This window comes from Pseudopodoces humilis, chromosome 8 (assembly GCF_049639895.1).
Source record: "Pseudopodoces humilis isolate 2021_Gansu_Grassland_sample_001 chromosome 8, ASM4963989v1, whole genome shotgun sequence".
NCBI lineage: Eukaryota > Metazoa > Chordata > Aves > Passeriformes > Paridae > Pseudopodoces > Pseudopodoces humilis.
The window spans coordinates 27292288-27318567 of record NC_142207.1 but is presented as its reverse complement, the minus strand read 5'-3'; the positions used below and the strand labels follow the sequence as shown (position 1 = coordinate 27318567).

At 44.1% G+C, this 26280-nt stretch overlaps 1 protein-coding gene across 3 annotated transcripts in view; it reads right to left on the bottom strand.

Moving 5' to 3' along the window:
* SATB2 (SATB homeobox 2) overlaps positions 1 to 26280 on the bottom strand; it is a 133322-nt gene that overhangs the window by 7186 nt on the left and 99856 nt on the right. For all 3 annotated transcript variants that reach the window (XM_088059060.1, XM_005519919.3, XM_088059059.1), the window contains exon 10: positions 17759 to 17956. In XM_088059060.1, coding sequence (XP_087915186.1) covers positions 17759 to 17956 — 198 coding nt within the window. The remainder of the gene's footprint in view (positions 1 to 17758; positions 17957 to 26280) is intronic.

Here is a 26280-nt window from a genome sequence, read left to right as displayed (position 1 = left end):
TGTTGCACTGTTTTACACACATCCACTCCCCATGTCTCCATGTGCTCCCAACAGAAGAAACCTGACTTTGGCATTCCCACAGAAAAGAGGTGAGCAAACTCAAACTGAAAGATGAACGTCATGTAACTGCAGTCTGTGCCTGTACTTTATTTAATTTTGGCTGGATTCACTATGCCACTGATGTTTGTTTCCATTTCCACCCACTTTCTAGCTAGAGCTACACACGTGACAGTGAGTGGCTGAGGGAGCCAAGCAGGATGCTCGAGCAGGAACACACACACACCCGGACACCACCAGCCGTGAGGCACCAGCTGACAGCACTGGCTCAGTGACAGGTCACCCTCCATTGCCTGGACAGCCTCTGCAGCACGCTGGAATCAGGAACCGCATTTCTATGTGAAAACTCCAAGCTCTTTTGTTTCCTAGTGTGGTTCTGCCCTTCCTTTTGCAGAGAGGATTGGTCATGTGAGCCCCCTTCCGCTGGGATTTGCTGAGATGATGAGGTGCCCCTTGCCAAGAGAAGCACCAAAAATGTTACATTCTTGAAAGACTGTGCATTTGCAACAGAGACTGCCCTTGCTGAACAGACACCACCTGCCTCTGTGCGCAGACAGTGTGAGCACTGACAGGTACCTTGACGGCATGTGGTAGTCAGCAGCAATTTTGATAACCTGAACCCACAAGGAGCAAAGTTGAATGGATTGGCCTTCTCTTTGCCAGAGGAGGTTTAGATTGGGTATTAGTGAGAGGGTTGTAGAGAGCACTGGAACAAGCTACCCAGGGAAGTGGTGGAGTCACCATCCCTAGAGGTACTTAAAATATGTGTAGATGTGGGTGGCACTTAGCGAGACATGGTTTAGTGGTGGACTTGACATTGGTGGGTTAATGGTTGGACTCAGTAATCTTACAGGTCTTTTCCAGAACAAATAATTCTACCAATCTGTTCTCAGTGGTGGGAAGGGGTCTCACCCTTCTGTTTTTCTTCACCTTTACACTGTTCCCATAGTAACACTGTATCACATCAAGGACTTCCACGCCAAAGACAGCAAGATTTTAGCCTGCTTAAGGACCCCAAAATTAAGCTAGAGAGAAGAGACACATACTACAAAACATAGGTCCAGAACCTTCATTTCGTACACCAGTCATCTATTACTGCCCTTCAAGCAAGCGTTCACGGCTCATCAGCAGGAGTTGCCACCAGTTTGACCCTATGCAAAAACAATTCACCACATCCCTCCTGTCAGCAAGCCACTGGAAAATCTCCTTCCCCATGGCCAGCTGAACTCAAAGGCAGCATGGAAGACAGGCCTAAACAAGGTCTTCAGCTGCATTTTACTGAGCAACACCTCACCTCTGTAAGCTGAGAGTCCCCCGGCAGTGTCCAGCTATCCTGGTAAGTTTACTGAAGAGACAAACTCCCTTTTGTTACAAAAAAAACTTATACCAAGAAGGAGACACTGTCGCTCTTACCAGAGTTTACAGGACTAATCTGCAGGAGATTATCTATTCAAATGAACGGCCTTACACTCCCTAGCCCCGGTCTCTCTTCACATATAGAAATGTGCAAGAAGAGAAGAGAGGCAGCAGCTGCCATAACCAAGCCTCCCCCCCGACAGCCTCCCAGGCCGGGGCTCACAGGGCTAAGAACATTAATTACACACAATCACTGTGCCAAGACTCTTTACAGGTTTCTAGGAATGTCTGCACAAGAAACTGTAGCAGAAGTTACAATTTGCACCTGTGTTCATTTCTTTCCTATTAAAAATGCGGGTCTTAAGTCTACTCTTTTTTCTTCCCTTGCAAAAATACATTCATTTGGGTAAACACTGCAGCACTAGTCGCAGCACCAAAGGAAGTATTTTCTTTGGGCTCATTCTCAGAGTGATTTCACACCTTGACACCATAAAGCTGTGTTAAAGACTGTGGTTTAGTTTCCTTGCTTTTCTTGGATTATACAGTATCCTAAGGTCAAAACTCAGGGAAATCCAAAACTGTTATTAAAAAAGAAAAAGTATCTATGAAGTGATGACAAATTGCAGACTACAGGTGTTAGATTACATTTTGACTCCAGGCAGGTTTAATATACTTTAGTTTCCTTTTACAATTGCCCTTAGCAGGTACTGTTATCGGTAAGGGATTTAAAAAAATATATGGTACTCAATAAAAGAAGACCGTGTCAAAAGAAATCAATATGAGCGTGCAAAATGGTAGGAAGTCTGACATGGATAAATATGTTCACTTTCATCTAACTTGAGTCTGAGCTTCTTTTAATTTTGTAGCTTAAATGCTGGACACACATCCTGTGCATTTTCCAATGCAGCTCAGTAATTGCTTCACAAGAGTAAACACCCTTATTAGAGATAATTAAAATACTTGTCTGTGATATGATGTACCCCATCTCATGAACGCCAGACTAAACCGACAACAAGAACTGGCGGCTACACCGCCTGGTAAGCCAGCAGCTCTGGGTACCATTCATTTTGTCTGCAAAGCAGTCACACACCAAAAAAAACCCCAAATATTCAGGCCTTTCCTATCACCCTTCATCTGCTCCTGACCACCAGTGCAGCCAGAATATCAGATCAGACAAACCCTGTGTCCTAAGTCTATCAGCTCTGAGGTACAATTCACACTCTGAGCTACACAAAAAGGGACTTAGAGAGGACTCTTGAGGAGAGGAATGAGTTCCACAGGGAACCCGAAGTCAAAGGCAAGTTTGGTTTCCAGGCTGGAATGTAAACTGGCTGAAGTGATTCATTTCAACATCTTTGGAGCACACTCACCACATGCTTCCCTTTGCTTTATGGCAGCTGCCTTGCTCAAGGGCAGGAAATAGGCAGGGATTTGAAAGCATGGCAGGACACTGAACACCAAGCCTCTGAAACAGCAGCCCCATCCTGCAATTCTCCAGGACCAAACTATCAAAAATGGTCAAAAAGGTGACAAAAAAGACAACAGAAATTAAAAAAAGAGGGAAAAACCCACAAAATTTTCAGTTGTACATTGCTTTTGGCATCCCACACAGTGATAAGTATAAGCAAAACATAATTAATCTTGACTTGAAGGCAGGGGGAAGGTGTCTCTCCCCCTCTCCAGCACACACTGCTCCCATTAATGCTAACAGGAGCTTACCATGCATCAAAGAGCAAATCCACCACAAAACATTTTTAAGCGCTATCATCACTGGAGATAAAATATAAATTACAGCCTGATTACACAGCACTGCTAAGAGGCCACATGTGCAGCATAGCTTGCAATGACAACTTCAGATGACCAGATAACTTTGGGACAGGTCTAAGAGGTTACTGTAAAACATCTGTGCAGAGGAATCTTTCCTTGTCTTTGCTTTTCTTTCAAGAAGCTGTGGCACTGCTGTCTGCACAGTTGTTTGAAGAATGTTTACAAATCAGCTTGACAAAGAGAAAAAAAACTTCTGCCACCACTTGACCACAATCATGATCTTATTCTTCAGTAATGCGTGGTTTATTTCCCTTTCCTGATCTCTGTTAATAGACAGCACGTGCCTACACAATAGCCACTATTTTGTCTGTATAATGTTAAAAAAATAAATCAGAAAACTCTGACAATGCAGAACAGTGTCCCGGTGTTTCCTGGGGTAACTGTTCTCCCTCGAATGCTAACTCAGCTCTTCCCACAAAAGCACAGAGGCACAACTTTCATTGCTGTGCAAGTGCTTGAGAACTGGCTGATTTTATGGGGCAGCATAAATGAGCTCATGCTGATGAACATTCATGTATTAGCTCTGAATTTCCCATCCTGGGCTGGTTCAAGCCAGATCCTTAAGTTCACTGAAGAGTAGCTGCAACCAGCATGGGGTACCTCTTCCTCTAATACCTGGCTGCAGCCTGGGAGAGCTGCCAGCAGCTCTTGCCCAGCCCTCAGGTGGTGGCAGCACGTACCTCCCACACCCATACACACCCGGCCGGATCCATTCCGGCTGCTGCTGGCACAAACCAGGGCGCTGGTGACAGAGCGGCCGATGCGGCCAGGAAGCGTTGCACAACCTCACTGCAGACTCTCTCCTGAAGGCATCGGTGATGGATGGCTCCATTGTCTGGGGATGGGGCACAGCCAGCACAGCTGGCACAGGGGCCAGTTTGCTGCACCCCTGGCAGGCAGGACTCTGCTGGCCTTGGAGAAGCCACATGAGTCTCTCCTGCCCGTAACCTGTGGTGGCAAGGCAGTCTCACCCACAAGGGGAAAAGCAGCAGCCTCAGAAACACTGCCCTTCTTCATGGTGATGCTGAGTAGAGACCCTCAAGTGGGACTTTTAACACCTGTGTGCACCTTGAGGGCCACAAACCTTCCAGTTCACACCTTCTCCAAAACAAGACCATGAGCTTTGTGGGCCTCTGACTTGCCTCTTCTGTGCTTTCTCTCACAGTTCTAGAAAGGCTCTCTGGGGTGCTGTGGTGTGCAGAGCTTTGCTTAGCACTTTCCACATAGAGCCTGAGCTTGGTTTTGGCTGAAGGGAGGGTCTGACAAAGATTTCAAGTCAGTTCTGCATTTCCCCATCCCAACCCTGATAAATCCTAATGAGGAGCTGGCAGAATGCCACAAGAACTAAGGAGGCAGCAAAAGGTTCTTTGGTTTGGTTTTCTGCAGACAAAACACTTTGGGTGTCCTCTATGCTTTCTTGTTGAAATAGCACTACACATATTCTCCTTTTCTTTTGAAAATCAGAAGAGTATTTGTGGGCAGTGTGAGCAAGATCTTCCCTGACAAGCCCCAACCTAGAGCCATGCTTAAGGTCAAGCTCTAAACCCCTAACTATGGTGGCATGAATGGCGCCACTATAATCATGTTGTTTTCCAGTTACTCAGACCAGGAGAAGGCACTGCATTATTTCAGGAAGGTTATGTTTGGATTAGACACTGGATTCTTGTGGGGGGGTAATTATTTGTCCCATCAAACTGTTTTAGGTCCTTACAGATGGCTATTTGGGGTTTCAAGAATACCCAACTGTACTGCTAATTTTTACAATGGGAGCAGTTAGAAGTCAGGAGAACCTGACTGTTATGGTTAGTGAAAATAGCAGATTTGTGCTGATAAAACACTACTCAGCATGTTTTTTGGCTTTTGAGATGTAACCACCAATGCACTTAATAACAGGACTTGTGCAAACTATACTGTGTGAATCAAACACATAAAAGTATAAATATTCCTTTTTTTAGAAAGCAAGTCTTAAAAAGTGCATTATAATCAACTACCATGGTAAAAGCAAAATATCCAGTATTACCACACACGCAACTGGCATAATGTGCTTTATTATACCCTTAGCTTGAAACCGGGTAAATAAAAATCAAATGGCCAAAGTACAGTCTCCTGCACAGATTAGGTCACTGAAGACAGGATGCCTCAGAGAATTAGATCTGAAATCCTTCGTCCTCCCGATTAAGCTCTAGAAAAGGTGAGCATGTGAGAAGACAGAGGGAGCTACCCTGGCATCTCATTCCCATGCTGAGCTCCACATCTCACTATCAGACCTGTACCTATTTTACAGACTCTGGACGCTGGTAGAAAATGACTTTGTGGGAAGTCAACAGCTTGTGCAATTTATATTCAGTTTTTTAGTTCATTTTTAATAAAACAGTTTAATTTAAGGCCAGAGGGGCAGTATTAGGACAAAGCAGAAGATGCCATTGTTACGGCCCTGGGATCCATCCAGCTTTGCTGCTGGCTGCTGTGGGGAACTCCATGGACTGCTCTGTCCACGGCTGGCTACACAGACGTAACCACAGGGGTAAAGCTCACACTTCATACAAGCCTGCAGCTACTGTAGGTCTATGTGCAAGGAGCCCCAGCTTTTGCTAGAAATGCAGAACACCATTCTCTGCTTCAATAAGGTTGGGATTGTGTGGCATTTTTCAGTCAAAAATCTGGTCAAAAATGTTGACTGAGTGACATCAAAGTATTGACTAAGTCTACTTTGCCAAACTGCTTGCCTGGGGCAGCAGAGGGGTGAATATTCTGACAAAGTTCAAGCAGTTGTTTAGGCATTTTTTCATGAAACAGCATATTCTGGTTGCTCTTATTCAGAAAAACTTTTGCTCTTCAAATTCCTCCTATTTCCCTTCAAAGCATTATGTTGCTTGTTGCTCTAAACTGCCGCAAACCTTTTTTATTTTTTTATTTGAACTGAAAATAATAATTTAGAAAGGACCGACATATTTTTTTCTTTCAGCATTTCAGAAATGTCAGCAACCTCTTTAACTCAGCTCAAGCAGTTCTATAGCTCTAGGCTGTACCACCCAAGAAAGAGCAGCTCACAGCCATCTATCTACCCACCTACCTCCTTCACCATCGTATTTACTAAGGGTTGTACTGATGGGAGCTCTGCAAAATGTGATGCAGTTTATAAAAGGAGATGGATGTGACTCTTTTCTATCTCAAAATCCAATAAAGCTGATGATTTTTATTGCATGTGGGAGTCCTTTTGTCAATGTAACACTGATTAGCAGCTTGGCCAGTAAGTCTGATAAAACCAGAAAATACTTCCAAATATATTCTGGCCAGAGACACCTGGGAGCAAAGTGTAAGTGTTGCAGCTGAAGGCTCCAGGGTCACACATGTACCTTGGGATTCCTTCACTGGTTCTGTCCTGTCTGGCCATGGTTTTGTTCCATTCTCTCCAGAAATAACTATTCCAAACCTCTCTTATCCTTTAATCTTCCTGAAAAGGGGGCATCATCTCAAAACTCTTCCCCGTCACCTTTCCAACATGCATGAATGAAGACAAAAGACTTATAGTCTGCCTTGGGCAGGGGTCCAGACTAGACTCTAATGGATCCCAAACATAGCAATGCAGCATTCTTACTCCTCATCTCATTTAAACAAGGGAATACCAGGAATAACATTACTCCAAGTCAGCAGTGCTTCCCTGGTGCTAATCAGGCCATTAAAAAGGCATAACCAGTTTGTTTGACACAGAGGGACAAAGAGAACCACAGAAATTAATCAAAACCAGGGAAAAATTAGAAATTAAAAGTAATAATACTCCTTCCAGCAAACCACAGTCTGGGTGTATGATAAGTGGCTAAAAAACACTGTCACTGCAAATCTAAAGACAAAAAAATGTCTCCTGACTGCATGAAATGTAAATTAAACTTGCTCTGATACAGCAGCATTTACTTCACATGGCAGTTACTTGCTGCTGTCAGGAAATCCAGACCCCTGTGCTGCAAACGAGAGCTGCCACAGCTGACCCTCCCTGATCTCTCCTGTGGAAAACACACACGCTCAGAGTCAACAGTTGGAGGGAAAGGAAGAAAAACCCAAATGCGGCAGACTTGCTAGAAGAGATTTCCATGGAGGTTTCCTCCCCAAATAAGCAGATGGTTTCCAGTTAGTCAGGGTCAGGGACTGCCCGTGTGGTTTCCTGCCTGCTTGCCTTTGTAGCTTATCTGGGCCTCATCAAGATATACAGTCCGAAAAAATTAGAATGGCTAAGTACAGGAATTAGGGAAACTAAATACAAATGAGCTCTGGTCTGCACTTGTGCAGAGGAGCAGGGGAATCTGTGCCCGCAGGTGCTGACCCCTCTGCCGGGGCAGCCACTGCACTGATGTGCACAGCTGGGCTGCAGCACTGCACATCTGCAGGGGCCGGGCCAGGTCTCGTTAGTGCCGCAGTGCCTCTCCAGGCACCAAAGCCATGCCTGACTCCATCCAAAACACCTTCAGCAACAGCCCAGCTGCTTTGAAAACACCCCTGACGTCAGTTTACAACCCTGCCTGCTTTAACCATGGTGCCGGTGCCCAGCGGCAGCCCAGCTCCATGGCCTATTCCCAGCCCAGCCCCATGGCCTATTCCCAGCTCCATGGCCTATTCCCAGCCCCATGGCCTATTCCCAGCCCCATGGCCTATTCCCAGCCCCATGGCCTATTCCCAGCTCCATGGCCTATTCCCAGCCCAGCTCCATGGCCTATTCCCAGCCCAGCCCCATGGCCTATTCCCAGCTCCATGGCCTATTCCCAGCCCCATGGCCTATTCCCAGCTCCATGGCCTATTCCCAGCCCCATGGCCTATTCCCAGCCCCATGGCCTATTCCCAGCTCCATGGCCTATTCCCAGCCCCATGGCCTATTCCCAGCCCCATGGCCTATTCCCAGCCCCACTGGCAGCACAGTGCATGGCTATAAGATTTGCAAAGCTCCAGGCACATGCTGGCTCTTGTAACGCTGTGCATGGGAGCAAAGCAGAACTCCACCAGGAATGTATGCACAAGCTGCCATATGGAAAGGGCATTCTCAAATTAAACCCTGAAACCCAGATGAGATCTGAGTGAAGGACAGTTTCACTTAAAGGAAATGTCTGAGGTCAACCAGCAATTAACTGAAAGGTTCTGATTGAATACGCTATTGACTGCGCTCACATCAGACAGCTTCCTGTTTATTATACCTTATGGGCTGTCTAGGTGCCAAGACATTAAGCTGTCAATAATCTATTAATACTAAACAGCTCCTCCCTCCTTACTCCCCCCTTGCAAATCCTCTTAGGCTAAGAAACTGCACTAAAAAGATGGAAATTTTTGAAGTGAGATGGAAATGAGCTTTTTAGGGTATTTCTTTGCTTGGTTCCAGCTGAAAGTACAGCAACATTCATAAACAATATAACACGCAGTCTATAACTACATGGAAAAAATTGTGTTAAAAAAAATCAGCCATGATTGAGACCATATCCTGAAATCTGGCTTTCTTTTCCAAACCATCTTTAAACAGTCTAAGTTAAATTTAATTAACAATTTACAACAAGGAGAGAGAAGTTATTTAAAGACAGGCCTACAGGTCCTTAACATTCAGTGTCTGGGAAACAGTTGTATATAAAAAAAAGTTTTAATGAATTTAATAGAGAAAAGCACTTTAATTAAATGCTGTCAAAGAGGATTGTATTAATGACTGCACACAAAGGAATTTAAAGCAAGCCAAGTATATTTAGCAAATAGGAAGTAGGCTTTCAGAGGCTGCAACTATTTATGTTTCTGCCATTGCAAATGCATCTAGGAGATCGTGTTGCCAATTGAAAGCAGTTATGTTATTAGATATGATTTTATTTATTATGGATTATTAAAATTTCAAATGCTGCAGGGAATATATTTATTTCACTTCTCAAATGAAAGAACAAAGATATTTCCTCCTTGTTCAGTAAGAGGAAAATTAGGAGAGGAAATAAATAATAAATAATAATAATAACTTAGCACTTAACTAGTAAAGTGCTGTCCAGACAGATCTTTTTATGGGGCTTGTTGAGTCCTGAAATTTTAGTGTGTCTCTTTCCTTCTGTTACAACTGGATGAAGTCACAGCTGATACCACAGCTTCCCTCAACAAAGTACAGAAAGAGGAGACAGTTCTTACTTCTTGTGGGTACAAGGGACTTCTGTGATACCCTGCATGGTTCAACTCTAAGAACTACCAAAACCCCAACAAAAGGAATCCTGGCTGCCAAGTTTTTGCCAGCAAGACTCAGAATACCAAGGTTTTCCAGACCTAACCATGAGACAGCCACATATCGCTCATAAAAAAACAGAACAATTCTGGCTCTGCATTAAGACTTTGTGCACTATGTGCTCACTTTCCTCAACATCTGCATGATGGGACCTCTAGCAGAAAGGAAGGGGCTCTTCACAACTCTCTCTGCCCTCGTGCCTTGCATTCAAGTGTGGCACATCCAATAGGCACGGCCTAATAAGTGCAAAATGTAGAGCTTCAAAACATAAATCTGAGGGAAAAGCAACTAGAAAATACAAGGGTGCCAACATTATTTTGGATTATAATGGCACAATGTGTAAAACTAAATTTAGCCTCAACTGGAAATAGAGGAATGTTTTTTTAACACAAATTTAATGAGATGGCTGGGTCTGTAATATCCAGGATGTGTTCTGTGATTTACCACATCCTTTTTGCCATATGTAATGGTAAGAGGTTAATAATGATTTTAGATGATTCAAACTTCCAAATGTTCCACCAGAGGCACCTTATACATTCTTGTATTCCTTTGTTTCTGAACACCAAACCCTTTTTAAGTTAGGCACCACAATGGGAGTTAGTCCCAAATTACTGGTTTCTAAATGTAGTTACTTGTAGTTAAGATTTTCATCTTCTCATTTGCAACATGAAGAACTGAGTAGAACTGGGAGAGAAATCACTGGAAAGGAGGCACAAGGGGATACCAACTTCCTTTCACAATGTGAGTAGCATCATAAATAGTGAAGTTTAATTTTCTAAATACATTATCTGATTTTTGTTTAAGACTTTAATAAAAGTCATGTGTGATGTGTGTAGCCTTTGTTGTTCCACAGCTAGGGATCTTGCAAACAGCTTCGCTTTGTCTGTGCCAAGATATTTTGGAATATTCTTTGAAACACTGTAAGCATAGATGACTGTGAGAAAAAATATGTGCTACTGTACTTCTGGATACTTGATGCGTGAGAATAGTGCATGCACACAAAAACACTTCTCCTTTCAATCTGCAATTCCTGTAAAAGTCCATATAAACATGGAACAATGTACACAATATACTGACCCTGGGGAAAAAAAAAACATATCTCTGCACACATTACAGTCTCTGGATATTTTCAGCCATTCAGGGGACAAAAAAAAAGCCCCAAAAAACCAAAAACAAACCAAAAAACCCCAAAAACAAACAAACAAACAAAAAAAGTAAAAGGATGCAGCAAAGAATTTCCAAAAAAAGACTGGCCCTGGGCAAGGAGACTGACCATCTATGTCCTGCTCTGTCACAGCCTAACTCCCAGCACTGTCCAGAAGCTGCACCATTTCCCTGGAGGATGCTGTCCAACACGGAAGGAAGAGTAGCTCCTTGCTCTTTGAGGGTCAAGCAGTGCAAAGTGCTTCCGTAGCACTATTCTCAATGGTTTCCCTCCCCATGTAATTTTTGTAATTGCCTATCTGCAGAAAAAGACCAGCTGTAATGATCCAGGGCTCTAACTTTATCCTAAGATTTCTGCATACAGCCTGAGAATAAAATGTTGCATACAGCCAATAGCCTATAAACAGTTACACATCTCTGAAGCCTGAAGTGTGGGGGACATAGAGTAATTATGGAGCATTAAAATTAAAATTAAATTAAAAAGAGCAATATTTTTAACTGCAAAACTTTTCAAATGTAAATGGAACAGAGGCTCATCTAGCGCCTTACCAGCCTTCAAGGTTTGCCTGCTGCTGGCAAGCTTCAAAGGTTATGTGAATTTCAAGAGCTTTATTTAGTGATCTTGCTCTCTATGTTTGCTCATCCTCAACCTACTATGGCTCCTTACAACACTAGCAGCTTAGCATTTACAACGGGGTCAGGACTGTAAGAAATGAGGGCTAAATCTGGTCAAATTGTGTGTGAAAGGCAAAAGGGTGAGACAACAGGGGCCAGAGCTACAGTGATGTCATTTGCTAAAACAACAACTTGTCAGAGCAACACCAACACAAACCACCACCCTGCTGCTTCCTGCCAAATCTCAGCAGCGCTAAATCTGCACATTCAGATTTTAAGGGAAATTTCTGCCTGGAGCATTTTGCCATGGGAGCCAGGGCAGCCCAAGCAGAGCTGCTCTGGGGCAGCCTCATAGAAAATGTAGCCTCAGAATCATCTGTATTGCAAGATGCTGCTGAAGAAAAGCACTAGTCATATTCTCAGGGCTCCTTCACGTAGGAGTCCCACCTCATTCCTGCCCTGTCCTCAGTTGATCCTGGACCAAATGAAAGCTGTTTGGGAACAGGTGTCACTGGAGTGGCCTCATGGTTTCAGGTTCTGTACAAATGTGAAAAGGATGTACTATTCTGACAAGACTGAACTTGCCACCACAGAAAAACTTGAAACTCTGCAGTTTACTTGATCTCCCATTTCTAGGGTTAAATGGAACAGTACTAAACCTAAACTGATTTCAGAACAGAGGCAGTTTGGCTTTAATTGCAAGTACACTCCCCACTATCATTCAAGGGGAATAGCAGGCCTAACATTAATAAAAATCAGCAGCATTTTCAGCCACATTAGATACCCACACTAAACAGAAACAGCTGAAATGGCACAGTAGGCAGGTTTGGCTGTAGCAGTCACAGCTCAGCGCCTTTCCCTGCAATTGTGGTAACTATCAATCACAAGAAGATCTACTGGATACTTCAGAGTCAAATACAAGGGGATTGTTGTATTTGTGCCCTTTTGTCAAACTTGTGCAAGGCTCCTGAACTACTGTAACCCATCAGAAAAATGGTATGCACCAAGAGGATGGAGAAGCAGAGCATGCAGCCACAGCTGGTACTTCAAAATGCACCATCTCTGGCTATGGGGCACAGGTACTGGAGAAATGTGAGAAAGCAGCTCAGAAGTGGAAGATCCCTGAGTTGTTTTTGGTTTTTTTTTGCATGTACCACATGCTTTAAAGACAGTTCCCTTACCCTGACCCAAAAGCAGTCACACACAATAGAGATAAATGCAGTGTGAGTGGCATTTGCAACAAATATTGCTTTCAGCTTTAACACTGCATAGAAATGGAAGTTACATAGTTTGACACTTTTTTCTGTGGTTTTTTAATAGTTTAGACTGAAAGGAGATACTGAAATTGGCTGTTGTCTAATTTTGGTAGGACAGGTAACTAACAACTAAGAAAGACAGATATTCTCTACTCACAAAATTCACAGGCCTCGTTCTGACACACATTTCCCTCTGTAGCTCTAAATCAAAAAAAACAATAATCCAAGTGCAACCCTCCCAAACCAAAGCTCTGAGCATTTTGAGTGTAATGAATAACCTACAATACAAGTTTCTCTTAAAGTCCATCTGGATTTGCTGAGTACAAGTTGTGTCACCAGTCTCGACGACCTCTGTCTGAGCAGACATCACATCCAGCCATGGATTAAAGAACTGGGGAGTCAAAAAGCGGTGGGTATCAATCTATGGTCTGTCTTTTGGGTGCAGAGAAATAATCAAAAAGCAAAACTTTCACGGTGCAGCCATTGAGAATGAATCACAGGGCACAGCATCTCCACAAAAAATTTGTCTCAAAACAGTAAGGACCAGACTCAGAGCTAGCGGTTTGGGAAAGTAATTTTTGTCCAAGTCTCACAGACAACTCAGTCCTAATTTCTAGTATGCAAAATCCCCTGGTGTAACTCAAACACAGCAAAACCTCACTGTGCATATCATCCTATAGATCATTAAGCACACCATGTTCCCCTATGGAATAACACAGCTTTGCTTCACTCATCACATATGATTGCCTAAGTATTATTAATTAATATTATTTTTTAAGAAATTTTAAGTCTCACTGGTTTTTCCATCTGTGTGCTATGCATTATGTGACCCATGAACTCCAAGACATTATTTAGAAACAGATATTTCATTAGGAAGCACTACTGATGTTCATCCCCCTCTTTATTACTTCTAGAAAGAGAATATAAAATTAGTTTCATTGGGCTGCCATTGCCACTTGCCTTGACCCATTTTTACGAGGGCTCCATGTTCTGCTCTTTTGCATTTCATTGTCATTTCTAAAATACTTGTTCCCTTCCATCCCTCACAAATTATAAAATTAGTATTTTATTTACTTCTGCAGTATGCTATTTTCTGCATATTTAAAGAGATCACAATGTTTGCAGTGAACATACAATACAGAAGAGCTTTCCTAGAGCTTTTTACTATGCCTTCTTTTACTTACTAATGTTCCTCCTTGATTTATGATCTGAACTATTATACATTGTCTATATCAACATTTAGACAAATCAACTACTGTCATTGTCTAAATCAAAGCTTTTGAGAAATAAGGGGGTGGAAGGATGTTGTTTTTAAAAAGTGACAAAAGTAACAGTGTATCAGAAAGCAACATTTGATTGCTCTTAGGTAAGTACGTACCTACCAGCTTCAGCAGATCTACCTGTCAACTTCAGAGAAAATGAGAGGCAAGGTTTCCGCATTCCCTGAATAGAAGGTACTTTGCTGCAGTGCTGGCTCATTACTCCAGAGAACCGTCTTATCCACCCGGACACTCTAGAGACAACAGCCTGATTCATGGCTTTCCCGATGGAGTCAGGTTTCTCTGCCCCAGCAATTAACAATGAATTAGCACTATATTAAAGTGCCAAGCAAGATGGTTACTCTCTGGAGTGGTCACCTTGGACACAGCAGAGGAATAGTGGGAGAAGGGAGAGAAATTAGATTTACTGTGTCCCAGCATGTCTGTAACAAACACGGAATCCCTGGCTGGCAATGGGAAGCAGCTGTAGGCACTTGTCAGCATTAACACTCCAGAAAGGTCCAATGCCAGGAAACAGCCAGGGAATGGTGGGATTTAGCAAGGGATGGAAAGTAAGACAGGGAAGGCTCACCTCTGCAGAGCAGGGAGCTGATCACAGAAGCACAAGGACTGCTTGCTGCAAAGGGACTTCTTTGCACACCATTAAGGGCCAGGCCAGACCAAAGGGCCAGACAGGATCCCACTCCTGGTGGTGGTGGTGGAAGAGGTTGAGAACACAGCAAAAATGTAATAATGCTTTCCAGGATATCCTCCAGGAACCTGTGGCTCAGGCACTCTGTAACTCAGAGGTGATGTCCTTGTGGTACCCCAGCTAGCAGCAACCTCACTGCTCTTCTTAGCAGCACTTTGCTATTACACCACATTGCATGGAATGGAGGGAGAGCCTCTTAATGGACACCTCAATTTTCTTAAAAACCAAATGAGAGGCTGTGGCAAGCTCAGCCTGCATGCACAGCAACATGTAGGTGTAGCATGGATGCTCCATAACCAGTGTGTGAAGGAAAATCCATACTCTGACACATCCATATGGTCACACCCAGTGCTGCCAGAGAACACAGCCATGTCACAGAGCTCCACAGGGCTCACATTTTATGACTTTTCAGGACAATAACAAACAAATCAAGTGTGCAGGGAGGAATTTTTTAAACACTCAGCTTCCACTATAGATATTATTCATTTCAGAAACAGCAAAACAATTAAGTGGATAAATATATGGCTGATGGGAAAAAAATCTAATGGAAGAGAGAAAAATAAACATGTTTGTTTTTAAAGCCCTGAACCTAAAGCTAAACAGTGAGGTGCAGGCTAGTAATACCAAAGCAGTGAGGGCAAGAGCCTTCCACAAAGGAAACAACAATCCCTTGAACACAAAGAACCAGCCTGTGTCCAGCTAATCTCCTACAGCACAACTGCCCCACTGAGCACACCCGGCCTTTTCCAAGACAGAAACCATACCCAGCCTTGGGGTTAATTCCCTCCCTGAAGTGTCCCCAACACTGTAAGCAGCAAGTGAGCTACACAAAACACATCACAATGATATCTTTGCCATTTCCAAGAAGCCTTACTGAGGAAAAGGCTGCAACATAGCCTGGTCATGCCTCTTGTGACAATAGGCTAAGATATTCTTTCAAGTCTGACAGGGGGATGTCCTCAGCCCAGACAGGTTAAGTCATGGTGGCTGGGAGCTCTGGCAGCAGTGAGGGACAGCCTATTTTCAGGCTCTCCCAGTCTCTCAGCTGAAGGAGCAGGAGACCCAAGCAGCAGACAGAAGTTACCATACACACACCTAAGCCACCAGAGCCAAGAGAAAGATGGGCTGGGCAGAGAGAGAGAACAGAGGTAAGATCCTGCCTGCTTATATGTTACAGTTCTGCACCTGCTGTTATTCACAGCACTGCTGCTTGTATCTTCTTCAAAGGACTGTCATTTTGCTATCAAGACTGCAGGTAAGGGCTTGACTTACAGCACACTTCTCACCAGCAAACCTGCAAAACAAAGTAGGTCAGTGACTGCAGCTCTTGGATGTTTCCACCCCCCGCTAAAATGCAGCCAGGCACTGTGGCAGACATTCTGCACCCGCCACTGCTTTGAGGAGGAAATGAGAGTTGCTTTCCCACTTGACACTACAGGGGGAATTTCAGATAGGCAGAATGTAATTACTTGGCCTGGAGTTCAGCCAGGAGCAGGGCCCAAGACCCCTACCCTTATGTAAAGTGTCACAAAATCTCCAGTGACTGCAAGTGTGAGGACCTCAGCTTTGCATCTCTGGCTGCTGTCATTGGTTCTTCATGGCTAATTACCTAATAGTGACCCTTGCAGCAAAGCTAAAAAACAAACCTTGCTTTTTTAAACAATTCAAGTCCCAGAGACTGAAAACTACGCAAAAATTACTTGGTGTTGGGTATCTTTTGACAGTAGGTAGCAGGTGGACAGCAGACCTCCCGTGCCTGGCACTGGTAGTGTGTCACTCAGAAACCTACTGGGGTTTTTGGATGGGCAAGCATAGCTTTAAAATGCAGCACCCCCAAAACACAAGTCTACTGTATCAACTGCATACCAGTCTCCAGAGTTTTGTTGTATGTAGTTGCCAGCTGGTCCCATTTATTTTTCTTCATTTTTCATATTTTGACTGTAATAAATAATTAATCCATGGCTTTGTAACTTGCTGACAAATACAAATGCACAGCATTCCAGCACAGCGTAACTTGTCACTCACAAGAGCCAACCTGCATGATGTAGAAAAGTGATGTGCAGAAGGCTTTGGAAAGTAGGCTAATCATCAAGGTCACTCACAATATCCCAGGGAAACTTTTTCTGTCCCTTACAAGGTATTACCACTTGCTGTGGGCATAAGAACTGTGTTAACATGTTCAAGTCTACAGAGGTCTAGCTGTCTTCCAACATGTTAGCTTGCCCCTTTCTTCACCTGTTTGTAGCTTTCTGCTTCCAAGCTCCCATAAACTTTTTGGGATGTGGAAGATAAAACTTGCTACATTAATTACTTAGAGCACTTTCCCTTCTTTATAGCCCTGAGAAGCTGAACCCCAGGAAACAGGAAACAGGTTTTTTTCTTCCAGGCAAAGACACAAAGGAAAGCAAGGAGGAAGAAGTTAGCAGAAGAGACAAAAGAGACTGAACTAGGCAATAATTAATCTGAGTGAGACCAACATGTTTCAGATGGTCAGGACAAGACAGAGAAACCTCTTGCCTTTAGGAAAAGGTGACTAGATAGCTGGCAGCAATGGTAGCAGCACAAGAGCAGCAACAAAGAATAGAGGCTGAATGCCAAGGTTCACAGCAAGAATAGCAAAGCAGTGCAATCCACCATCAAACAATGGGCAGAGTGAAGGTGGGAAGAGGAACTGCAAGATTATCAGAGAAATGCACAGTACAAACAGCTCCCAGAGTGGTCACATAATCTGGCATCAAGTGAATGGTACCAAGTGCCAGGGGCTGAACTGGAGGGCTGAAGGGAAGGAGGGCTGCTGTGGAAGGTGTCGCCTCAGCTTTTTAGATTGAAGAAATATCTCCTGAGCCTCTCTTGACCATCTCTAGATGTTTGAGTTTGTGACATACATTATTAGTTATCAGGAATACACATTAGGCTGATTTTCTCTTCTGACTGAAGCTAGAACTGCAAAGAAAAGAGTCTGTAGTATTTTCACTTTGTTTTCCATACACATATTTGTACTTATTTATTTCTCATTCAACTAATACCTGAGACAAGAGTAGAACAAGGGTGTATCAACCAAAAATTCATACTAGTTAGAAATGCATAGAGGAGCGAAACAATCCCAATGAGGCTGTGAAATGAAGGCCCATTCCTCACAAAATGCTCACCATGGTCATTTCAGAATTACTTTTAAGTCTCAGTCAATACATAAAAAGCCTATCACCGTGTCACACTGTTGAACCCCCATGTGTTACCCTAGTCCTCCCACACACAGACACCCCGAGGAAGCAGACAGTGCTCTGACCTGCACGGGCTCGGGTGTGAGCTGGACCACGTGCTGCATCCGCTCGCTGTGGTGGTGTCTGGACTCTTCCTCGTAGATCACGTCCCTCTCATGCTGGGGAAGGTTCAGGAAGCGGCGGATGGTGCACAGGTTCTCCCAAAGGGTGCGGTTCTCCGGGCTTGGGTTTTCTTTCCAGCGCAGCAGCTCACACAGCCAGCCCTGCAACGGTAGGGTCAGCACAGTGAATTCACTGAGCAGCCAGGAGCCACATGGGAGCTGAAGGTCAGCTAGACTTAAAGCTCTGTGCTGAAAGGTTTGTTGGTCTCATCTCACACATAAACCCCCACCACCCCAAGCTGCCCTTTGGTCTCAATAAATCCGTGCTATATTCTATTTCCTGCAAGTTGGAGAAACTGGGACAAGCAGCAGCGCTCAGCAAAAACCAGTATCTTGCCCCCATCATATTCAAACCATGCTCAAAATGCTCATGTATAAATATTTTTCCTACAGAAAAGAAAGATGAAACAGAGATGCACCTTCACTTCCATTTCAGAGCCCCTTTCATTTCTTCATCCAAGCAAGAGGAAAGGAGACATAACTCCTGAGACTTGCTAACAACCCTCACTGCAACCTGCAGCTGCAGAACCAGAAATTCAACACTATTCCAAATGTCTAGTAGAATATACTGTCAAGACTTCTGATTTGCTGACCCTATGTTGCACTGACTCCCCCAGCTCTGAACCCCACTAAAATTTTACAGCTTTAAATAATAAAATCTAAGAGAAGATGCAGCCTTACAGAAAGAGACTCCTTTAGCACAAAAGAAAGAAAAAAAGGTTCCTGCAGAAGTTACTAGAAATACCAAGATATTAGGCAGAGGTAATTCTAAACCCAACTACAGATCATAATAAAAGCAGACTTTATTTCTGCTGTCTTGTTTTAAGGTCAGTTTGAAATGCTTTTAAAAGGTTACTGCTATATGTGAGGAGCTGTAGGACCTCTCCAGAGGGAGACTGCTCAGACCTCCAAGGTGAAAGCATCAGCGCTCCAGGAAGAGGAAACGACCCTGGACTCCAAGGGCAAAAGCTGTTGGGGTGAGGAGAGCCCGGTGTGTGCAGAGCGTGCCCTGGAGTTCCCAGCAGGTGAGCCAGGGATCACGGCTGCTGCTGCTCCTGCCCGGTGTGGGGGCACAGCCAGCCCTGCCCTGCCTGCCAGCAGCCAGCCCACTTGGGGCTGGGGACAGAGCCTCCCCTCTGTGCCTGCACAGGAGACGCAATGCAAATGACAGAAGATGAGAAGATAATGCCGAGGATGCTGTCAACGCGCCTTACTGACTCCTGTCAAAATATTTTACCTAGTAGCTTTATAACCCATCATTTTCAAGCTACAGCTCAGCATTCTGACACCATTTTGACAGGCACCTTACAATACCTAAAAGATAGCTTGATCAATGTTAAAAACGTTTGGTAGAAGAAGTAGCCAAAATTGTGTTTTTCTGAACAGTGACCAGAGCAAGGTGAACAGCGAGGTTCATTACCAGCCCACAGGGGGGCTTCTCGGTATTGCTTTTTTGTGTAACAACTTGTAAGCCATTGACAACTTCTACCGTGCACTCTAAACCCTGTGTATAATATCATAAGCCGTTGTTTGTCTTACTCTCCACTGTGTCTTCTGCCTTAACCCCCCCAAAAAAGGCAAGATTTGATTATCTCCGCTGCATCAGCCAAGACAGCAACACCAGCTGTTCGCATTGTGCAGCCTCTTCCTCACGGCCTACATGTTAATAACCTGATCATTCCATTTTCTCCTTCAACTGCCGGCTGCAGCACAGCGAAGAGACAAAAACCCAGGCCCATCTGCAGCAGCTGTAGGCACTGAACTGTGAAGCCACCAGGGATTTATAAACTAATCTGTAACACAACACTGCCTTGTTTTTACAAGTGAGAGGCCACATTTGTGCAGACCTGATCTTTTCTTGCAATAAACTTGGAGGGCTGGGGGGTGGGGGGGGAAAGGATGAAAACAAGATATGTAATTTACTTAGGGAAAAAAAACCTGTTGTATTTTCAAAGTGTTTTGATTGGTATTTGGGCAATCTCTCAGCAGGTGAAGTCTGCATTTTAATGTGGTTTGGCCACATCCCTTACTCTCAATTCTCCTCCTTACACTGCTCAGAAATCCACCAAAACTTTGTCTGTTTTAGAGAAAGTATAGGAAGAAAATCTCCCAGCTCCACAATGTTTTCTCAGGGGTTCCTCCATACATTTGAATTTCTGAAACGGAAAATAAACCATCTGTAGAAAAAACTGGCTCCTGTTGCTCCCTGTTTTCAGTGATCTGAGCAAGTCTCCGAATGAACTCTTTCAACATGTTTCAAGCAGGTATGCTTAGCACCTCCTGGGGGCTGCTGCAGCACGAAGACCCATCGTGTAACAGAAAATCCAGAATGAGCCCTGCAGCTGGCAGAGCTGGAGCCCATTGCTGGGCAGGCCTGTGGGAGGATGGGGTGCCTGGCTCTGGCAGAGCCCAGGCACAGCTCGGCAGGGCCACCTCCTCTTCCTAGCGCTGGACCGGGCAGCCCGATGGCGACTGCCGTGCTTTGATTTATCTGTCCCGTTATAATCAGCGCTCATTACAATCACTTAGAGCAACACTACAGGCCTCATTACGGACTAGGCACTCGCTGCCATTACTCTTTAAGAAGGATAGCGCTCAATTTGCCTGGCAACATGCGAGGTCCTGACCTTGGAGCTATTAGGGAAAAGATTAGACTGCAGTGTGACCATGTGTGCAGACATGAGCAAACCAAATTAATTCCTGGCAAAGGGAGGCACCAGGCAAAGACCCTGCCGTCCTGAGGACACCTGAGAACTTCTCCATTCCCCAAAGGAGATAAGCTAATGGCACGTTTAAAGGAGCCTGGTTCTGAAGGTGAAGCACATCCGTGGTATTTAGAGAGATATTAATCCAGTTTCCCCACAAAGTATTTGCTTGGCTGATCAGATTAAGGGATCTAGCCTTCAACAGCACACCCCCACCACAGCAGGCCCCAAGAAATCTGTGATACTTCACAGCCTCAGACATATTGCACCATGTGTACCCAGCTGCTACAATAATTAGCTTATGAATGTATCAGCTGGTTCTGTGATTTTTATAAATAATAACTAACCTACAGAGCAGAAAGATTTCCACGAGCCTAATATTAGCAAGAAATTGCAAGGTGCGCCTAACTGAATTGTCATTGTGCTAAATGCCCTGTCTTCTCTCATGTTGTGTGGGACTGGGTCTCCCTCAATGCCATTTATAAATATTTATTTTTTGCGATGTATTTGTGTCAGCTTTCTTCACAAGAGCCATTTTTCGCTCACCCCCCTGCCACGTACACACACATACCCACTGCGTGCATGTGTACACTTATCTGCATCAAATCTGTCCTTTCCCTACTCTTTCTCTATCCTTCCCTCTCTTTATTCAAGCATTCATTCAAGACCTTCTCTATCCACCTATGGGGCTGTTTATTAGGCAATAGCTTTGACTAATACGTGAGAAAACACAGCGTGCCGCAGCTTACTCACACGTTCTTTATGGCTGCAAGTAACCGCCTTCCCCATGCACAGATGAAAAGTCTGCATCGGCTTTTTAAAATTATTTATTTAAATAATCTTAGCACGCCATCCAAGAAAGTTTTGCAGTACCAGGCAAAAAAAAAAAAAAAAAGTGTAAATGTCAAATAAAACAGTGACAGATGACAGTATTCTCTATTGAATAGCACCGTTTCTTCGTGCATGTTCAATGAGAACTCATGAATTATTAATACACAAAATCTCCTTTTACTGTTAAAAATCTCAACTTGGCGTTTTTTGGTTATATTTTTTTTATTTTCTTTTATTTATTTCTTTGGGGGTCTGTGTATGTTACACAGAGCTTTCCAGGAGGATTATTTCATTTAAGAAATACTAACATACAGAAATTTTTGGAGCTACAGCCATTCACAGTGAATTTTTATCTATAGCTACATTTATTGGCATGAAGAAGGAAAAGTGAAGGAGATACTATCTCACCACCTTTTTCCCCACTCATCCACAGCATCTGAACGTCCTGCATTACAAGTAAATACAACTTCTGTGAACGTATTCTGAAAAATCTAACAAATAACACACCCCTCCCCAGACGTACAATACGCCGTGTTTCTGGTTCTGCCTCCCCTGCACATCGCAGGTCTCGCTCCACCACACAAACAGCCCCCTTGGCTGCCAGACTTACCAGAGAGTTTGATACACACCAGTGTCAATATGGGTGGCAGAATCCAGCCCTTAATGTCAGCTTCTAAGGTTCCCAAATGGGAATGTCTTCCATTAAAAATAAGAGGAGGGAAAAACAGCACAATTAAAGGATGCTTTTGGCTCTACATTCAGGCACACCCTGTGCTTGCGGTTACAAGGAATTCTGCTCAGAACTCCCATCATTTCACCCCAAAACTTCTAGAGACATCAGGAATGCAGCCCAATTTAGCTCATTAAAGAGAGCTGCAGAGAAGTGCTGGCCTCTATTTTTGTTGTTCTCATGAGACAAGATAAACATTTTCTAAGCATTTTGTTTGATAAAAAAATAATATCATATTAATGTCCTATTTTTAACCTCTCTCTGTGTCTTCTAATCAAATACATTTCCACACATCTAAGCAAACAACAACAAAAATCTGCAGAAAGCCAGCCATTCCCACTGTGCTTTTATGCTGTTAAAGAAACAGCATGCTTAGAACACCAAAGCGCAAGGCTTGGTGCCCTCAAACCCCCTCAAGGACAGCGAGCTGGTGCAGCAATCCTGAGCCATATCCTCTGTCACTTATCCCAGAGCCCTGCTTAGCAGCTCGACCCTTTCACTTTTGCTGTGTTTACCCTGGAGCACGGCAGCCAGAAGTACCAGACTAGATTAAGGTCAGTTTTTCCAGCGCTCAGTGAAGGTGTGCAAAAACACACTGACCCCCAAAACTGCTTCTTGCAGATCTGCTGCCCTGCAGCCTGCCAAGGACCAAATTTCTGACCAAGGACAAAGAAGGCACATGGGAAGAGTTCAGGCTCACAGTCATGCTGGGGTACAGGCCCATGTTTACACTTTGCCAAAAGCCACTGCAGGAGGTGGCAGTTGGGTGTCCACCGTGACTTATTCACAGGCAGCTGTTCTGTTTTGAGCGTGGATAAACCTGCAGCTTAACTGACCTTGTGTTTCCCTGCACTTACATTAAAATTAATAACAACAACAACAATAATAGTAACAACAATACAGCTGGTTTTCTGCACTGACATTTTCTAGGGTCTCCAGTGAAAGCATGAGTAGGCAAATGAAGAGTTTTTAGTAAGAGTGATTCAGGAATAAATCTCAAAAATAAATGTAAAAGGCCGTTTCCTCACCCACATCATCAGTGCAGAAAATGTCAACATATGTGATAAAAGGGAAAAAAAAGCAGCAATGATTGACGCAAGTCTTGAAAGATTAGTAAAGAAATGCACTCCTAAGAGAAGGCTCCCTTCCCACGTGGGATCACAGGAGTCCTCTGGACAAACTTCCTCAGCATCTCTTCTCTCCGCTTAGTTTGGGACTCTACAGTACAAAATGAGCTAGATAATATTCAGCTCTTGTTCCTTAGTCGCCAAACTCTCTTACCATGAATCCAATAAGTGTCTATTAAAATAAATAAACCCCCTAATGATTCAAGATAACCTAATCAAGAAAGCTGAAATGGATAAAAGACTAACTGTAATGGAGAGTTCTGTCATGGCTTCAATGAATTCTTGATGAGGGCCGGGGGAGGGGGACTGAACCTGAGAAGCTTTACTCGGAGAATTTTGATACAGTTCAAGGTTAATCACTCCACAGTCTGGATTTTCTGAAATGCTTGGTACTTTTCCTCCCCAGAAAATGCAAAGCACTTTCATGAGGGACACTTGCTCACTAGCCTCATAAAGCATGAAATTACACAAAAAAAGGAATGAGATATACGCATCCTGAAGTACCTTAGGTTCATGGAAACACCGAGTCTGCCTAGAGCTCCTGGCCTCAGAGGGAAGGATGCTGTGCATTGAGGGTATCTCCAGCATTCCAAGTTCGAACTAGCTTCTCCCCACACTAGAGAGGAAGTATGGGCTTGTGGTTAGGGCAGGCAGCCCACCATCAGCTCCCACATCTGCCAAGGACCTTGTGAGCTAAACCCCAGCTCCACAACTATCCCTTATTCATTCAGCTGCTGAGAGGCCAACACACTGCTGCAGATGCTGACATAGAACCATGGAATAGTTTAGGTTGGAGAGCTTTAAAGCTCTCTAGTCCAACCCCCCTGCAATGAGCAGGGACATCTTTGATAGGTAAGGTTGGAGTCTAAGCAACCTGAATATTTCAAGGGATGGGGACGCATCTGCCATTTCTGTGGGCAGCCTCTTCCAGTGTTTCACCACCCTCATTGTAAAAACCTTCTTCCTTATATATCTAGTCTGAATTTATTTTATTTTAGTTTCAAACCATTACCTCTCGCCCTGTCACAACAGGCCTGGCTAAATAAACCTCATTTAAGTACTGAAAGGCTGCAATGAAGGATCCCCAGGCCCTTGTCTTGTCTAGGCTGAACAGCCCCAGCTCCGCCCGACTTCACAGGACAGGTGCTTCAGCCATTCATCATTTTTGTGGCCCCCTCTGGACTTGCCCCAACAAGCTGAAGTCTTTCCTGCATTGGGGACCCCAGAGCTGGATGCAGCTCTCCAGGTGGGGTCTCACCAGAGCAAAGGGTCAGAATCACCTTCCTCAACCTGCTGGTCACACTGCTTTGGCTGCAGGACAGAGTTGATCTTTTGGGCTAACAGTGCACTTTGACAGCTCTTATCCAGCTTTTTACCTACCAGTGTCCCCAGTCTTTCTTGGCAGGGCTGTTCTCAATCCCTTAATCCCTCAGCCTGTGCTGACACCCAGGTGCAGGACACTGTACTTGGCCTTATCAAACCCCATGAGGGTCATATGGGCCCACTTCTCCTGTCCTGGATGGGGTCACACTGTGACTGCATATGCAAGACAGTAAAAAAGAAGCTTCCAAAGGTACTTCAAAGAAATTCCAAGTTTAGTCAAAGAGAGAAATGTCTTTCTGCATTTCCTCCATATGTGACATGAACATCGAAATATCAGCACAACAGATATGGCCAGCTGTAGAGATTCAAAGCATCATAAGGCACTGTGATAAAGCTGTAAGAAGTGCCCTGTATGCACACACTATATACACTACACATCTTCACCACCAGCTGCTTTTTCTAGCTGCTGTTCATCATCACTGGAAGCTAATTAGTTCAAGGCCACAGAAAACACCTATTATAAGCTAAAAGGAAGAGAGAAGGCATCCCATCCTATCAAATGAATACAAGGCAATGTAAGTTGGGAAGGAAAGAGAGGAAAGGATGAAATTAAGGGTTTCTAAAGCTAATCCTTCCTCAAAGTGACACTGCTCATTCCTCTTTCATTGCCTGTACTTCCTCCTTGGAGGATGAGCAGGAGGTAAGGGCATGGGAAGGTGGCCATGGTGTGGAGTCCCATCTAGCTTGGGATCCTGCTGTGGGCTAACACCTTCCTTGGCTAGAGTAATGGCAGTGAGGCAGGGATCTTGACATGGAAAAGGAAAGTCAGAGGAAAGGCAAGGAACTATCATAGTAATTTCCACCCACCCATAAACCTGTTTTGCTTTTTTTTACCTGACAAGCCTCAACTGAAGGGCTTTTCTGTCTCCAAACTCAAACCCTCATCAAGTTTATTGTTTGCTTACTTTTCAACAGGATAAAAATATCAGAGGGTGGAGAGGTGGTGGAGGGAGCTAAACCCAACCAAGAGAGATCAGAGATCTATGGTAACTTACCATTTTTTTCAAATGTTGCTCCAAGGGGTCTCTCTTGCTTTACTCTGGTGCTACTGGAATAAACTCCAGTCCCTTGAAAAGAATTTCAGTTTCAAGGCTATACTTTTTGTTTTCACTGGACCGGTGAAGGTACCACTTGCCTTTCCCAGGGCTGATCCCCAGCAATGTGCTTCCCCATGCCACCCCAGGCTGATTAAGAAGAGTCTCTTGCCCTGGGAGAACTGTGGGAAGTTTGATCTCCATGTCCATACAAACCCTGCCCTCCCTCAGACTGTCAACAAGAGCTTCAGCCAGCTGTTTATTTTGATAGTCACTGTTTATTATGAACAGAACTACATTCCCAAACCTATTTTGCAAAGACTAAGAAAAAAATGTCTGCTGAGCACAGCACAGCCTCAGACAGGGCTCTCACTAGCAGAGGTCAAAGGGGTAATGCTGCTGCACAGCATTAGAGGCACACGGTCATGGGGGAAATGGTTTTCCTGAAGTTGCACTGTAAAGCAGCTGTAGAACTGAATGTAGAAGCCAGTTGTAAAACCAACAATCCAAACTTGCAGTAATCCAAGGCCATAGTCTCTGCCTGTCCCACTGCCCAGCTCTGCACACACACAGGCCACCCAAACCTCTCTGAAACAGCACGTCAGAAACCTGTCTT